The sequence below is a fragment of the Mobula hypostoma genome, chromosome 3 (assembly GCF_963921235.1).
Source record: "Mobula hypostoma chromosome 3, sMobHyp1.1, whole genome shotgun sequence".
Classification (NCBI taxonomy): Eukaryota; Metazoa; Chordata; class Chondrichthyes; order Myliobatiformes; family Myliobatidae; genus Mobula; species Mobula hypostoma.
Genome location: NC_086099.1, coordinates 220,062,945 through 220,079,641, shown reverse-complemented (window position 1 = coordinate 220,079,641; position 16,697 = coordinate 220,062,945). Strand labels below are relative to the sequence as shown.

Here is a 16,697-nt window from a genome sequence, read left to right as displayed (position 1 = left end):
TTCCCAGTCAGGGCCTTGTGAAGCCACGGGAGCAGGTGGTGGATGGTCGTATGAGCAGCTGGTGCACATCACAAGTCCTGTTTACATGACCACTGACGCCAGGCAGACAATCTCTGAAGAGTATTGATAATGGCTGAGGGAAATGACCCATCTTGTAAAGACACTGCCCAGAAGAAGGCAATGGCAAACCACTTCTGTAGAAAAATTTGCCAAGAACGGTCATGGTGATGAGTAAGACCGTGATCACCCACGTCATACGACATGGCATGTAATGATGATGTCATACGACTCGGCTCGTGATGCTGACGATGATGAAGCAGGAGGAAAGGCTGAGACTGATATTGGAGTAGGCTGAAAAGGCCTCTACAACATCGTGGGCCAAAAGGCCTGTGCTATGTTCTGTCCCTGAGGGGGACTCCTGAAGCCATGACTTTCCAGCAGTAAAGATGCCAGTGAGTGGAGAGACAGAAGGTGAGAGAGTTTTTTACACAGACAGAGGTGGGTGTGTGGAATGCACTTCTAGCGGTGGTGGAGAGGCAGATTCATTAGGGATATTTAAGAGACCCCTAGATAGGCATATGGATGAAAGAAAAATGGAGGCTCTGTGGGAGGGAAAGGTTAGATTGAAGCAACACACATAAAAGTTGCTGGTGAACGCAGCAGGCCAGGCAGCATCTCTAGGAAGAGGTACAGTCGACGATTCAGGCCGAGACCCTTCGTCAGGACTAACTAAAGGAAGAGCTAGTAAGAGATTTGAAAGTGGGAGGGGGAGGGGGAGATCCAAAATGATAGGAGAAGATAGGAGGGGGAGGGATGGAGCCAAGAGCTGGACAGGTGATAGGCAAAAGGGAGATGAGAGGATCATGGAATATCCCCTTTGCCAATCACCTGTCCAGCTCTTGGCTCCATCCCTCCCCCTCCTGTCCTCTCCTATCATTTCGGATCTCCCCCTCCCCCTCCCACTTTCAAATCTCTTACTAGCTCTTCCTTTAGTTAGTCCTGACGAAGGGTCTCGGCCTGAAACGTCGACTGTACCTCTTCCTAGAGATGCTGCCTGGCCTGCTGCGTTCACCAGCAACTTTGATGTGTGTTGCTTGAATTTCCAGCATCTGCAGAATTCCTGTTGTAAAGGTTAGATTGATCCTGAGTAGGTTAAAGGGTCAGCACAACATCATGGACTGAAGGGCCTGTACTGTGCCATGCTGTTCTATGTTCTATCTTGGTCTCCTTTTCAAGCCAGGAGGGGCCACAAAAAGTCCTTGGCAAGTAGCATTCGGATTTTCTTGGCAAGAAATTCCCAAGGTGTTCTATATATACATCAAGAGCAAAAGGATAACTAGAGAGAGGGTGGGGCCACTGAGGGATAAAATGGGGAGCATTTGCTTGGATGCAGAGGTATAGGTGAGATCTTTAATGAGTACTTTGCTTCAGTATTTACCGAGGAGAAGAATATGGAGGATAGGGAGCTCAGTGTGGAACATATGAATATGCTAAAGCATTTCAAGGTAAAAGAGGAGGTAGTGTTGGGTCTCTTAAAGAGCATTAAGGTGGATAAGTCCCCAGGCATTGATGGAATAACCCCAGGTTATTGAGCGAGGCAAGGAAAGAGAATGCTTATTACTTATTTATTGTTATTTTATCAGTATTATTTATTTACTTATTGTTATAATTTTTTTGGTATGTGGACAGTTAGTCATCTTTTGCACATTAGTTGCTTGTCAGTCATTATGTAGTTTCTCATTGGTTCTGTTGTATTTCTTTGTTCTACTGTAAATGCCTGTCAGAAAAGGGATCTCAGGGTAGAATATGGTGACATACACATACTTGATAATAATTTTACTTTGACCTTTTTGCAGTGGTCTGACTAAAATGTTGGCAGTATGTGATTCAGCAAACTTTTGAAGGGAATTAGATAAATGTCCGAAGGAGAAAAATTGGAAGTGTTATGGGAATTCGGCGAGCGAATGGGATTAATCAGATCACACTCTTCAAGAGCTGGGGGAAGCAGAACTCGCCAAATGGGCAACACACACAAAATGCTGGAGGAACTCAACAGAGCCGGCAGCATCCATGGAAATGAATAAAAACAGTAAGCGTTTTGGGCCGAGATCCTTTTATCAGGACAATCTTATAACACAGGAGGCTCAACAAATGGTCTCCTGTGTTGTAAGGTTGATTCAAGGTCAACTTTATGGTCATCTGCACAAACACATGTATGCGCAGATTTAAGGAAACCCTTGCAGCAACACCACAGGCACACAGCATCAGAGATGGAACATTCAGAAGAAAAATAGAATTTGTACAAGATAAAACATAAGGATAAAGCCATAGTTCATTGGTCACAGGGTTGCTACGCTGAGTAAGGATTAGGGTCATGCCAGTGGTTCAAGAACCCAACCATCCAGGCCAGGCTCTCTTCTCATTACTACCATCAGACAGAGGGTACAGGAGCCTCAGGTCCCACACCACCGGCTTCAGCAACAGTTTTTACTCCTCAACTATCAGACTCCTGAACCGGAGGGATAACGTTATTCACTGAACTGATTCCACAACCTACAGACTCATTTTCAAGGACTCCACAACTCATGTTCTCAAATTCATTTACTGCTTATTTATTTATTGTAATTAAATTATATCTGACAGTTCGTCTGCTTTGACACATTTGCTGTTTGACTGTCTTTGTGTGTGGTTTTCTCTTTGCACTATTTGTCATAGCTTGCACATTTCCCAGTCTTTATTTACATGTAGTTTTTCACAAATCCTATTGTATTTCTTTATTTTCCTGTAAATGCGTACAAGAAAATGAACTCCGGGTAGCGTATGGTGACGTATACGGACTTTGATAATGAATTTACTTTAAACTTGAACCGGCTGAGTGGAAGTATTCCTGAGCATGGTGCTGTAGGACGTCAGGTTTCTGTACCTCCTGCCCGGTGATAGGTGTCAGCAGGTGGCATGGCCCTGATGGAGAAGGTCTTTGATAAGCGTCGCCTTCTTAAGGCAGTACCTCGTGTAGATACTACTGATGATGGGGAGGGAAGTGCCAGGATTATACGCTGGAGCTCAGTCATGTCTGCTCTCTGCAGTCACTGACCCTCCCCTCTAGGTCCACCTCAGCTGTCGCTCAACAGCTGGTCTGGACAACCCTGGGTTGTTTGTCTTCGGGTTAAAACTCCCTTGTGCAAATGCCTGTTCCCAGTCTGAAACCCTCACTTCCCTGTGTACAATGTTTGTAGTCAACATTTAAAAGTGGAACTTCCCTCTGTCAACAGTGACTCAGCCTGCCAAGAACGACAGTCACTGGATAAAGCAACAGCCACACTAACCCCAGACTCTTCGATAGAGCCGCTAATACATTCCCACTGAAGCAACACACACAAAATGCTGGAGGAGCTCAGCAGGTCAGGCAGCATCTATGGAAATGAATAAACAGTTGATGTTTCAGGCCAAGACCCTTCGTCAGGACTGAAAAAGAAGGGAGAAGATGCCAGAATAAAAGATGGGGGGGAGGGGAAGGAGGCTAGCTGGAAGGCGATGGGTGAAGCCAGATGGGTGGAAAAGGTCAAGGGCTGGAGAAGAAGGAATCTTGTAGGAGAGTGGACCATAGAAGAAAGGGAAGGAGCAGAGGAGCCGGGGGAGGTGATAGGCAGGTGAGAAGAGGTAAAAGACAAGGGTGGGGAATAGAAGAAGAGGGGTGGGGAGGGATTTTTTTTACTGGATGGACTGTATACGAAAATGTCAATAACCCTGCACCCTTGGCACATTGGGACCAGGCTGACAGATTTTCCAATCTACGGGATGTTTTTCTATTATTATCCCAACACATTTAATCCATTTTCTTTTAGATATTACACAGATCATGAACACCCAACTATGTACAGTTTTATTATCACTGATTTATATGGCGTGAAATTTGTTGTTTTGCAGAGGCAGTACTGTGCGATGGCACAAAATTACGATAAATTCCAAACCTAATATGTAGTCCAAAGCTGTGGTAGTGTTTATAGATCATTCAGAAAGCTGATGGTGGAGGGGGAGGAACTATCTGTGAATTGTTGAGAGTGTGTCTTCAGGCTCCAAATCTCCCCCCACCCCCCAGTGGTAGTAATGAGAAGAGGTGAGGGTCCTCAGTCCCTCTGAGGCTCTGCCTCTCGAAGAGGTATTTAAAGGTGAGGAGTCTAGTGGCAGTGATGGAGCTGGCTGCAGCCTCTTTCTTCCCATGAGTTGGAGCCTTCACACCGGACGGTGATGTATCCAGGCAGAATGCTGCCCACTGTACAGCTGTGGAAATTTGGTAGAGTCTTTGGTGGCATACTAACAAAGTAGACCCAAGTCCAGTTGGGATACACAGGACTGTGCATAAGTCTTACACGCACATGCACGTATACACACACACACACACACACTCCACTCCACATTGACAAATACAGTAGGGTGCCTAAGACTTTTGCACAGTACTGTATTTGTCAACGTGGAGGGCAAGTTGGTAAATCTGGCAGGAGCAAAGGATTTTGGGAATGGTGGGAGCGGAGCACCACGGGAGGGGTGTGGGACAGGTGGCAGAGAAGGAGAGCCAGGGGTGGGGGGAATGGCGCGGGTGCAGACACACCCAGCCCGGAGACACCAGGAGAGGTCATTTGATTCCAAACAATTGCTTTATTATCATCACAGAAAGTCTCTCTGGTGCTTCCCGCTCCCTCCCCTCTCCCTGACCCCTTCTCACTCTCAGTCCACAATAGAGACCCATATCAAAATCAGGTTTATCATCACTCACATATGCCATGAAATTTGTTTATTTTTGTAGCAGCGGTATGGTGCAATACATAAAATTACTACAGTACTGTGCAAAAAGCTCTACATATGTGCACAGTACTGTATGAGCAAGTGTTTTGAGACCAGTAGGATGGATGGGGATGGTCGTGAAGAAGGGTCTCGGTCCAGAGGGTCGCCTATTTATTACTCTCCATTGATGGTGCCTGACCTGCCAGTTCCTCCGCCATTTTGAGTATATCTGGAGAAATGGTCTGCTGGCTACCGCAATCTTTTACTGGAGGAGAACAGGGATTTCTGCCACGCCTTCTTCCCTCAACAACCAGGGTGGGACCGAGTGAACTGCTTTCCTCACTCACTGGGTCAGTGAGGCGGCTCTCCCCGTGCCTGCTTGCTCCCCCCTCGTCACTGCTCCTGTGATCCTCTCCCCACGCAGTGTTGTTTCACTTCCGACTTGTGAACATCCAGAAACACGGGTTCAAATATCAGCACAGCAGTTGTGGAACTTAAGTTGTTAATAGTCTGGATTTATTTTAAATAAGATTAACAATTAGTCAGACTGAGTAATGATGATATCTACCACACTGAGGACATGGTAAAGTGACAAGCAAGTAAGAAAAGATTGGCCCAAGGACAAATAAAAGATCAGTCAAAGGAGCTGTAGATTAATCATCCAAAATTAACAAAACACAAAGCAGAAAATGTGATTACTTGCAGGTTAAAGTAACTACACTCAGTAGCAACTTCATTAGGTAAACCTGTACACCTGCTTCTTAGTGCAAATATCTAATCAGCCAATCATATAGCAGCAATTCAATGCTTAAAAGCATGCAGACATAGTCAAGAGGTTCAGTTGGTCAGATCAAACATCAGAATGAGGAAGATATGTGCTCTAACTGACTTTGACTGTGGAATGATTGCTGGTGCCAGACAGTGTGGTTTAACTATCTCAGAAACCGCTCATCTCCTGGGATTTACAGTCTCTAAAATTTACAGAGAGTAGCACAAGAAATAAAACACTTCCAGTGAGCAGCAGTTCTGTGGGCAAAAACGCCTTGTTAATGAGAGAGATCAGAGGAGAATGTTCAGATGGGTTCAAGCTGACAGGAAGGTGACAGTAACTCAAATAACCATGCTTTACAACAGCGGTGTGCAGAAGAACATCTCTGAATGCACAACACATTGAACGTTGAAGTGAATAGGCTACAACAGCAAAGCCCACAAAAATATACTCAGTGGCCACTTTATTAGATATAGGAAGTACAGGAATACAGAATATAATGTATTTAGTAGTTAAGTCAGTAGTGCAAAAATAGAAATTAAAAAATAGTGAGGTAGTGTTCATGGGTTCAATGTCCATTCAGAAAGTGGATGCTAGAGGGGAAGAAGCTGTTCCTGAATCGCTGAGTATGTGCCTTCAGACTTCTGTACCTCCTGCTGATGGTAACCGTGAGAAGAGCGCACATCCTGGGTGGTGGGGGACCTTAAATATCCTCTCCACATCCACTCTATCAAGGCCTTTCACCATTCGATAGGTTTCAATGAGGTCACCCTTCATTCTTCAGAATTCGAGTGAATACAGGCCCAAAGCCATCAAACGCTCTTCATATGACAAGCCATTCAACCCTGGAATCATTTTTGTGAATCTCCTTTGAACCCTCTCCAGTTTCAGCACATCCTTTCTAAGATAAAGGGCCCAAAACTGCTCACGATATTCCAAGTGAGGCCTCACCAGTGCTTTATAAAGTCTCAACATTACATCCTTGCTGTTATATTCTAGTCCTCTTGAAATGAATGTTAACATTGCATTTGCCTTCTCCACCACAGACTCAGCCTGCAAATTAACCTTTCTGGAATCCTGCACAAGGACTCCCAAGTCCCTTTGTACCTCAGTTTTTTTGTATTTTCTCTCCATTTAGAAAATAGTCAACCCTCTCATTTCTTCTACCAAAGTGCATGACCATACACTTTCTGACACTGTATTCCATCTGCCCCTTCTTTGCCCATTCTCCTAATCTAAGTCCTTCTGTCGCCTCTCTACTTCCTCAAAACTACCTGCCCCTCCACCTGTCTTCATATCCTCAGCAAACTTTGCAACAAAGCCATTGATTCCATCATCCAGATCATTGACATACAGTGTAATGTGAAGAGAATCGGCCCCAACACAGACCCCTGTGGAACACTACTAGTCACTGGCAGCAAGCCAGAAAAGGCTCCCTTTTTTCCCACCCCTGCCAGTCAGCCTCTGCTTTATACATGTTAGAATCTTTCTTGTAAAACCATGGGCTCATAGCTTGTTAAACAGCCTCATGTGTGGCACCTTGTCAAAGCCCTTCTGAAAGTCCAAGTACACAACATCAATTGAATCTCCTTTGTCTATCCTGCTTGTTATTTCTTCAAAGAATTCCTACAGGTTTGACAGGCAAGATTTTCCCTTGAGGAAACCATGACGACTATGGTCTATTTTATCATGTGCCTTCAAGTACCCTGAAACCACATCCTTAATAATCAACTCCAACATCTTCCCAACCACTGCAGTCAGACTAACCAGACTATATTTCCTTTCTTCTGCCTCTCTCCCTTCTTGAAGAGTGGAGTGACATTTGCAATTTTCCAGTCTTCCAGAAAGATCATTACTAATGCCTCCATGATCTCTTCAGTCACCTCCTTCAAAACATTGGGTTGTACACCATCTGGTCCAGGTGACTTATCTAGTTACAGTGCCTCTCTGTTTACAGTAACTTCACACACTTCATGCTCCCTGACACCTGGAACTTCCATCATTCTGCTAGTGTCTTCCACAGTGAAGACTGATACAAAATACTTACTCAGTTCATCCACCATTTCCTTGTTCCCTATTACTACCTCTCCAGCATCGTTTTCCAGTGGTCTGATATCCACTCTCACCTCTCTTTTACACTTCATGTATCTGAAGAATCTTTTGACATCCTCTTTAATATTTTTGGCTAGTTTATTTTCATATTCCACCTTTACCATCTTAATGACTTTTTTAGTTGCCTTCTGTTGGTTTTCTAAAAGCTTCCCAATCCTTTAACTTCCCATTAATCTTTGCTCTATTATATGCCCTCTCTTTAGCTTTTACGTTGGCCTTGACTTCTCTTGCTAACCATGGTTGTGTCATTTGTCCTTTAGAATACTTCTTCCTCTTTGTGATGTATATATCCTGTGTCTTCTGAATTGCTTCCAGAAATTCCAGCCATTGCTCCTCTGCCATCATTACCGCCAGTGTTCTTTTCCAATCAATTCTGGACATCTCCTCTCTCGTGCCTCTGTAATTCCCTCTACTCCACTGTAATACTGATACATCGGACCTTAGATTTTCCTTCTCAGATTTCAAGGTGAATTCGATCATATTATGAACTCTTATCCCTAAGGGTTCTTTTACATCAAACTCCATAATCAATCCTGGTTTATTGCACAGCAACCATTTCAGAGTAGCTGATCGTCGAGTGGGTTCAACGATGAGCTGCTCTAAAAAGTCATCTCTTAGGCACTCCAGAAATTCCCCCTCCTGGAATCCAGCACCAGCCTGATCTTCCCAATCTACCTGCATATTGAAGTCCCCCGTGACTATTGTAACATTGCCCGTTTGGCATGCTTTTTCCATCTCCCGTTGTAATTTGTAGGCCACATCCTTACTGTTTGGGGGTCTGTTTACAACTCCTATCAGTGTTTCTTACCCTTGCAGTTCCTCAGCTCAATCCACAATGTTTCAACCCCTTCCATCCCCATGTCACCTCTTTCTAATGATTTGATTTCAATTTTTTACCAACAAAGCAATGCCTCCCCCTCTGTCTTCCTGCCTATCCTTCTGATTCAATGTGTATCCTTGGACATTAAGCCCCCAGTTATAATCTTTCAGCCATGATTCAGTGATGCCTACATCATACCTGCTGATCTGAGACTGTGCTACTTGTTCATCTACCTTATTCCGTATACTGTACGTGTTCAAATACAACACCTTCAGTCCTGTATTCACCCTTTTCGATTTTGTCGCACCATGTTCAACCTTTTGATCCCTAACTTTGTCTGAGGTCTTACCAACATCTGCCTCCATAATCTCTCCACTAACTGTTCTGGCATTCTGGTTCCCATCTCCCTGCAATTCTAGTTTAAACCCCACTGTGCAGCATTAACAAACCACTAGGATATTAGTACCCCTCCAGTTCAGGTACAAACCGTTCCTTCTGTACAGGTTCCACCTTCCCTGGAAGAGAGCCCAATGATCCACAAATCTTATTCCCTCCCTCCTACACTAACTCCTTAGCCACATATTAAACTGTATAATCTTCCTAGTTCTGGCCTCACTAGCACATGGCACGGGTAGCCATCCTGAGAGCACAGCCCTGGAGGTCCTATCCTTTAACTTAGCACCTGACTCCCTAAACTCCCCATGCAGAACCTCATCACTCGTCCTACCCATGTCATTGGCACCTTCGAGGACCACAACTTCTAGCTGTTTACCCTTCCACTAAGCTGAGTTCTTCATCTGAGGTATCCCAGACCCTGGCACCCAGGATACAACATACCATCCAGGAATCTCATTCTCACCCACAGAACCTCCCGTCCGTTCCCCTAACAAATCCCATATCACCACAATGTGCCACTTCTACTTTCTGCGAAAGCTGAGCAAAGCCCATCTCCCACCCCTCATCCTCACCACATTCTACATAGGATGTATCGAGAGCATCCTGAGCAGCTGCATCACTGCCTGGCTCGGAAATTGCACCATCTCGGATCGCAAGGCCCTGCAGCGGATAGTGAGGTCAGCTGAGAAGATCATCGGGGTCTCTCTTCCCACCATTAGAGACACTTACACCACACACATCCGTAAAGCAAGCAGCATTATGAAGGATCCCACACACCCCTCAAACAAACTCTTCTCCCTCCTGCCATCTGGCAAAAGGCACCGAAGCATTCGGGCTCTCACGACCAGACTATGTAACAGTTTCTTCCCCAAAGTCATCAGAATACCCAGAGCCTGGACTGACACCAACCTACTGCCCTCTACTGTGCCTATTGTCTTGTTTATTATTTATTGTAATGCCTGCACTGTTTTGTGCACTTTATGCAGTCCTGGGTAGTTTTGTATTCTAGTGTAGTATTGTGTTGTTTTTTACGTAGTTCAGTGTAGTTTTTGTATTGTTCATGTAGCACCATGGTCCTGAAAAACGTTGTCTCGTTTTTACTGTGTACTGTACCAGCAGTTATGGTCGAAATGACAATAAAAAGTGACTTGACTTGACTTGACTTTCCCCTTCCTGACTGTCACCCAGTCTGTCCTGCACCTTGGGTGTAACTACCTCTCTGTATGTCCTAATTTGTTATTTATTTGTTTAGTTTTTATTTGTTTCTTTTGTATTTGCACAGTTTGCCTTTTCCACGTTCGTTGTTTATCAGTCTGTGTGTGCAGTTTTTCATTAATTCCGTTGTATTTCTTTGTTCTCCTGTGAATGCCTGCAAGAAGATGAATCTCAGCGTTGTAAATGATGACACAGACATAGTTAGATAATAAATTTACTTTGAGCTTTGTGGAATAAGCAGGCAACATTCGGGACAAGACCCTTCACCGGGACCTTCCGGTATCTGCAGAATCCCTCATGTCTGAGTGAAGAGGTTTCCAATGTGTTTGTTGCTGCTGCATAAAGGTTATTTTCCTGACATTTTGACTGGATAGAGGCTCTTTGAAGTGACGGAGAATGAGAGGCAATTTGATGGAGATGTATAAGATTCTGAGGGTACATTATTATGGTTCATTCATTATGTGCTTTGTTGAGGGACATGGGTGGTCATGCTCTTTCCAAGACCATGATTATTCTTGGCAAATTTTTCTACAGAAATGGTTTGCCATTGCCTTCTTCTGGGCAGTGTCTTTACAAGATGGGTGACCCCAGCCATTATCAATACTCTTCAGAGGTTGTCTGCCTGGCGTCAGTGGTCACATAACCAGGACTTGTGATCTGCACCAGTTGCTCATACAACCACCCACCACCTGCTCCCGTGGCTTCACGTGACCCTGATCGGGGGGCTCAGCAGGTGCTACACCCTGCCCAAGGGTGACTTGCAGGCTAGCAGGGGGAACTTAAACTTGAGAGGGATAGAGAGAGCGGACAGCCTGCACCTTTTTCTCAGAATACCAGGAGCCAACACTACAGGACGTCTGTTTAAATGGGGTGGAGTACATTATAAGGACAAAGTCAGCAGTAGTTTTTAAACACAGAGGGTGGTGGGTGGGTGGAATACCCTACCAGGTTAGTGGATGAGGCTGATACATTAGTGACATTTAGATAGACACGTGGATGAAAACATGGAGGGTTGGGAGCTGTGTAGCAGGGAAAGGGTGAGACTGATCATGGAATAGGTTTATATACATCTGTACAACATGTTGGGCTGATGGGTCGATAATGTCCTATGTTCTAATATAATCAGCTGACTAGCTTTCTGATGTTCCTTGTGGAAGATCTATTGAAAAGATGGTCAGGATGTCAAACACCACTTTTTTGGTCAAGAAAGCACAGCACTGTCTGCACTTTTAAGGAGATTGAGACAAGTGATGGCCCCCCCCCCCCACCCCTAAAAATTCACTAATTTTTTACAGGAGCACCATCAAGGGAGTCCTGACCAGCTGTCTTGTACGGGAATTGCAAGGCGTCTGACCGCAAGTCCCTACAAAGGATTGCGAGACATGCTGAGATGCTCATCAGGGTCTCTCTTCCACCCACCTGAGATACTTATCAGGAGCTCTGTATACGCAGAGCTCTTAGCATTGTCAATGATCCCCCCCGGCCGTCCAACCATCTCTTTGATCCCCTACTATCAGGCAAGAGGTACCATAGCATAAGGACAAGGACTGTTAGGATGGGAAACAGCTTCATCCCCCAGGCCAACAGACTACTGAACTCCCTGCCACCACCCAGGTCTCATCGCTTATGAAGTGCCAGTAGTGTTATACTGTTTACTTTTTTAATTTGTGTCGTAAATGCACCTTATTATTTGTTAATTTACTAGTGGTAATATTACTTAATGTGTAATGTGTGTGAGTTACGTGTACTGTGTTGTGCACTTTGGTCCGAAGGAACGTTGTTTGGGGCACAGTTTGTGTACGATTGATTGGCAATAACCTTGGGGAGGGGCTACAGTCAGAATTGTTCACTGTTGCTTGTTTTACTGTACGTGTACAGGTTCAGTCCGAGCTGAAGAGGAGATGGAGACGATGGCACATTGATAGGTGTGTGGGTGGAGAAGTGACGTACCACCAGCCTTCCACAGGCAGCAGTGGGACCTGTTGCACCTCCCAGACCTCCATGTTAACCAATTCCAGCCCCAAGACCCGAGGGTCCACCATTCAAGCTAAGTTTTCCATTTCCTCGACTGAGGCACCTTGAGACCTCATCCAGTCCTCAAACGCCACATGTCCTGAGAAGGAGCAAAACAATAGACAAACCATATGCCACTAAATTGCTTTGAACCCAGTTTTCTGGGCAAGATACAGACAATGGGGATCGATCAAAACTGCCATGGTAACCTTCAAAGGGGTCAAGACTGGGCAAGATCGTGGCCATCTACCACATGGTTAATCTATTAATGGCTGGACTTTACTCGATCATTAAAGCCAATTGCAAAGTCATGGGCTTGATATGTAACATTCTTCATGCTAATCTTTCTGTTTTTCTGGATATTGGTAACTGTCCCACTCAAACATAAGATCTGATGTTGGGCTAAGAATTTTTTTTTAAAATTCAGACACTGGAAATCAGAACAATGAACAAAAAATGCCAGAATAACTCACTGGTCGAGCGGCATCTGTGGAGAGAGAAAATTAGAGCTGCAAGTTCTTCAGTGAGAAGTTCTGTTTCTATTTCCACAGATGCTGCCTGACCTACCAAGTGATTCCAGTATTTTCTGTTCTTATTTTTGACCTGATAAAAGGGGCTGGGAGGACAAATGGATCGGCCAGGATGAAACGATGGGCCGAATGGCCCAACTCTTCTCCTCTATCTTGTGGTCTAATTTATTCTTGTTTCTCCTTAGCACTGCCACTGCCTCGCAACCCCGGAGTTCCAGATTCAGTCACGACCTTGGCTCGTGTTGGTGTGGAGTCTGCATGCTCTCCCCGTGACTGTATTTGTGCGTTCCCAGCCCCACTGTCACCACCCCGAGGTCCCCCACTATATTCCAAACGCAAGAGATTCTGCAGGTGCTGGAAGTCTTGAGCAAGATGCTGGAGGAACTCGGCAGGTCAGGCAGCATCTGTGGAGAGGAATAAACAGTCAATGTTTCGGGCCGAGACCCTTCATCAGGACTGGAAAGGAAGGGGGAAGAAGCCAGAGTGAGAAGGTGAGGAGAGGGGGAAGGAGGACAAGCTGGCAGGTGATAGGTGAGACCAGGTGAGGGAGAAGGTTGGTGGTTAGGGCAAGGGGATGCGATGAAGCAAGAAGCTGGGAGATAATAGGTGGAAAAGTGCTGAGGAAGAAGGAATCTGATAGGAGAGGAGAGTGGACCGTGGGTTAACATATGAGGAACATTTGTCCGCTCTTGGACTGTATTCCTGGGAGTTTAGAATAATGAGGGGAGGATCTCATAGAAACATTTCGAATGTTGAAAAGCAGGGACAGAGTGGATGTGGCAAAGTTGGGCCTGTTTCTGTGACTCTATGACTTTAGTAGCAGTAGCAACAAAGTCAGCAGCATTGAGGGTGGAGGGGTGGTGATGAGAGGCTCGACATTTGGGGGAATAGACAGGAGGTCCTGACAGGATAGGACGGTGCCAGAGTCGAGGATATTTCCAAGTAGTTCTCAAGGGGGAGGGCGAGCACTCAGAGGTCATTGTGCACATCGGCACCGTACGACATAGGTAAAGGTACGAGGTCTTGTGGAGTGAAGATCTCTCTGAAGCAAAGGAGGATGAGAGGTGACTTGGTGGAGATGTGCAAGATGGTTAGAGGCATAGGTTGAGTGGACAATCAGAGACTTTTCCCAGGGCGGAAATGGCTAACACAAGGGGGCATAACTTTAAAGTGTAAAGGAGAACACAATGATTGTCACTTTGGATCTGATGAAGCATTAAAAAGACTTAGGAAGCATAAAGAACACAATAAAAAATACAATAAATATAATAAAAGCAGTCTGATAAAACACAATGAAGAGATACAAGTAACATACAGCGACACTGGGTTTTGTGGGTGTAGTGGTGGAGGGGTGGCTTAGTGGTTGGAGGTGTTGATCAGCCTCACTGCTTGGGGAAAGTAACTGTTTTTGAGTCTGGTGGTCCTAGTGTGGATGCTACGTAGCCTCCTCCCTGACGGGAGTGGGACAGACAGTCTGTGAGCATGGTGGGTGGGGGATCCTTCATGATACTGCTGGAGCTAACATCTTTTACATGAGATTTGAGCTGTCTAGCCTCTTGCCTTGACAAGCCTGACAGACTAAATGCTGGTATCGACGACACCACTTGTTAATTCTCTGCCTGCGGCTATCAATCTTTGTGAAACTATTTTCTATAGTGTGTCTATAGATCAATGTAAAAGTTGATACTGTGAATTGATCTCATTATCATAACCAAATACAGTTGTACTTTACCACAAATATATTTTTCACATGTTGCCATGGATACGAATTGTAGAGTTTAAGGCAGAACCATTTTTTATAAAGTGCACCCATTAATGTGGCAGATGTGACTTAGTGTAGTGGATGCTGCCAGTGTGTATCCAGAACTGGGCACGGATTTGTACATTGGCGACAAGGTAGCGTATTCACTTTATAGCATTAGTGGTCGCTGTTCAGGGTTCGATTCCCAACACTGCCTGAACGAGTTTATCCGTTCTGTTCATGAACTGCCTGGATTTCCTCCGGGTTCTCTGAAGACTTGGGTTCGTGTTAGTAATTTGTGGGCATACCATGTTGGCAGCACTTGGGGTCCGCCCCCAACACAATCCTCGCTGAGTGGATTTGACACAAAGGACACATTTCACTGAATGTTTCGATGTACCTGTGACAAATAAAGCCAATCAAATCTCTTTATGATACTGTTGCTATGATACCCGATTTAGTTGAAAGCTGAACACTACAGATCAGTGCAACACAAAAACAGGCCCTTCGGTCCATCTATTCAATGCTGACACCCTGCACCCAACCATAGCCTTCCCCAACCCTCCCATCCATGTACCTGGGCGCATGGATGTTACTAGACGCTGTGAGTAAGTGGGCGTAGTGTTGTCCATTTAGTACAGAACGGAGGGAGGCTGTCCGACAACATTCTTCAAATGGGGTTATATGGGTGGAGCTCAGAAACAAAGGGAGAAATCGCAAGATAATAGGGGCAGGAGAAGGCCACTCAGCCCCTCGGACCCAGCCTGCTATTCAACACGATCATAGCTGATCCACATTAATCCTTCGATCGTCCAACAACATAGACCAGGTTTTAGAGCACCACATACACAGATCAGGGTTCGATTCCCACCGACGTCTATAAGGAATTTGTACATTCTCCCTGTGACTGTGTGGGTTTCCTCCGGGTGCTCTGGTTTCCTCCCACAGTCCAAACACGTACCGGTTGGTAGGGTAACTGGCCCTTGCAAGTTGTCCTGTGATGAGGCTAGGATTAAATCGGGGAATTGCTGGGTGGTGCAGATCAAAGGGCCAGAAGGACACGTTGGGCGCCGCATCTCAAAAACTCTCATGACCACATGGGTTTCCTCCAGGTGCTGTGGTTTCCTCCCACAGTCCAAAGACGTACAGGTTAGGGTTGGTGAGTTGTGGGCGTGCTCTGTTGGTGCCAGAAGCATGGTGATACCTGTGGCCTGCCCCAGCACATTCTCGGCCTATGTTGAAGATTAACGCATTTCAATGTTTCAATACACACGTGACAAATAAAGCTTATCTTTTATCTTCATAACAATCGAACCACCTCCTCTTTAAATACTTCCAATGATCTAAAGCTCATTAGAAGTGTTTGTAATTGCGAATCACAGATTCATGAGCTTCCAATAAAAAATTTCTATGCACCTCAGTTTTAAATTATTGAGCCGCTTCTAAGACCATCAGATATCGGAGCAGAATTGGGCCATTTGGCCCATTGAGTCTGCTCCGCCATTTCATCATGGCTGATCCATTTTCCCTCTCAGCCCCGATCTCCTGCCTTCTCCCCGTATCCCTTCATGCCCTGACCAATCAAGAATCTGTCAACCTCCACCTTAAATAGACATAAAAGAGCTTTGACCAGCGGCCAATCTAGACATTAGAAAATTTGAGTGGAGGGGACTTCAATCAGGTCCTCTGCCCGAGGATAAAAGGCAGTAGCGGATCAGTACAGTAAAAAAGAGGTTTGACCAGTGACTTCAGCATTTAGGATTGATTAGCAAGAGCAAATTAAAGGAAAGCAAGGGCAAGCACATCGGCCATCGTCTGTGTGGGCAGAATCAGAGTGGTGATCTTGAGGCTTTAGCTCTTCAAGGCTTCACTCAGAAAAGGGACACCTCACAAAGAGAGGCTTCAGTCAGAGAAAGCAAAGGAAAGAAAAGCTCAAGTTTTTTCCTTCTCTTCTTTATATCTTCTTAGCTAGGTAGAGATGCCAGGAAGGATAGTACAATGCTACACTTGCAGGATGTGGGAAGGCAGGGAGACCACAACAACTACAAGAAGTGCATCAGCTGCAGCCTCTAACAAACTGCGTTAAGGGGTTGGAGCTGGAACTGGACGAACTCGGGGGTTCCGGTGATGTCATCATCCAGAATGGCAGCTTAAATCAATAGCTCCTCTGGAAAAACGCATATATTGCCCCGTTAATCCATCAAATATAAGATCTTTCGAAAATATCTGAATTGATAAGAGAGGCAAGAATGGAGATTTTAAAAAGCATCACTGCGGAGCCTATGGACGAGAGAGGTGCAGTGCACGGCTCTCCTACCC

At 45.3% G+C, this 16,697-nt stretch overlaps 2 protein-coding genes across 3 annotated transcripts in view; one reads left to right on the top strand and one right to left on the bottom strand.

Annotated features, from left to right (window-relative positions):
• LOC134343783 (vasoactive intestinal polypeptide receptor-like) overlaps nt 1-12,180 on the top strand; it is a 76,594-nt gene extending 64,414 nt beyond the window's left edge. The window contains exon 14 of the mRNA XM_063042516.1: nt 11,973-12,180. Within this exon, the coding sequence (XP_062898586.1) occupies nt 11,973-12,176 (204 nt within the window). The 3' untranslated portion in view covers nt 12,177-12,180. The remainder of the gene's footprint in view (nt 1-11,972) is intronic.
• Nucleotides 12,181-12,203: 23 nt separating this feature from the next.
• Nucleotides 12,204-16,697, bottom strand: part of sec22c (SEC22 homolog C, vesicle trafficking protein) — a 98,806-nt gene continuing 94,312 nt past the window's right edge. For both annotated transcript variants that reach the window (XM_063044553.1, XM_063044555.1), the window contains one exon: nt 12,204-13,041. In XM_063044553.1, coding sequence (XP_062900623.1) covers nt 12,862-13,041 — 180 coding nt within the window. In that variant the 3' untranslated portion in view covers nt 12,204-12,861. The remainder of the gene's footprint in view (nt 13,042-16,697) is intronic.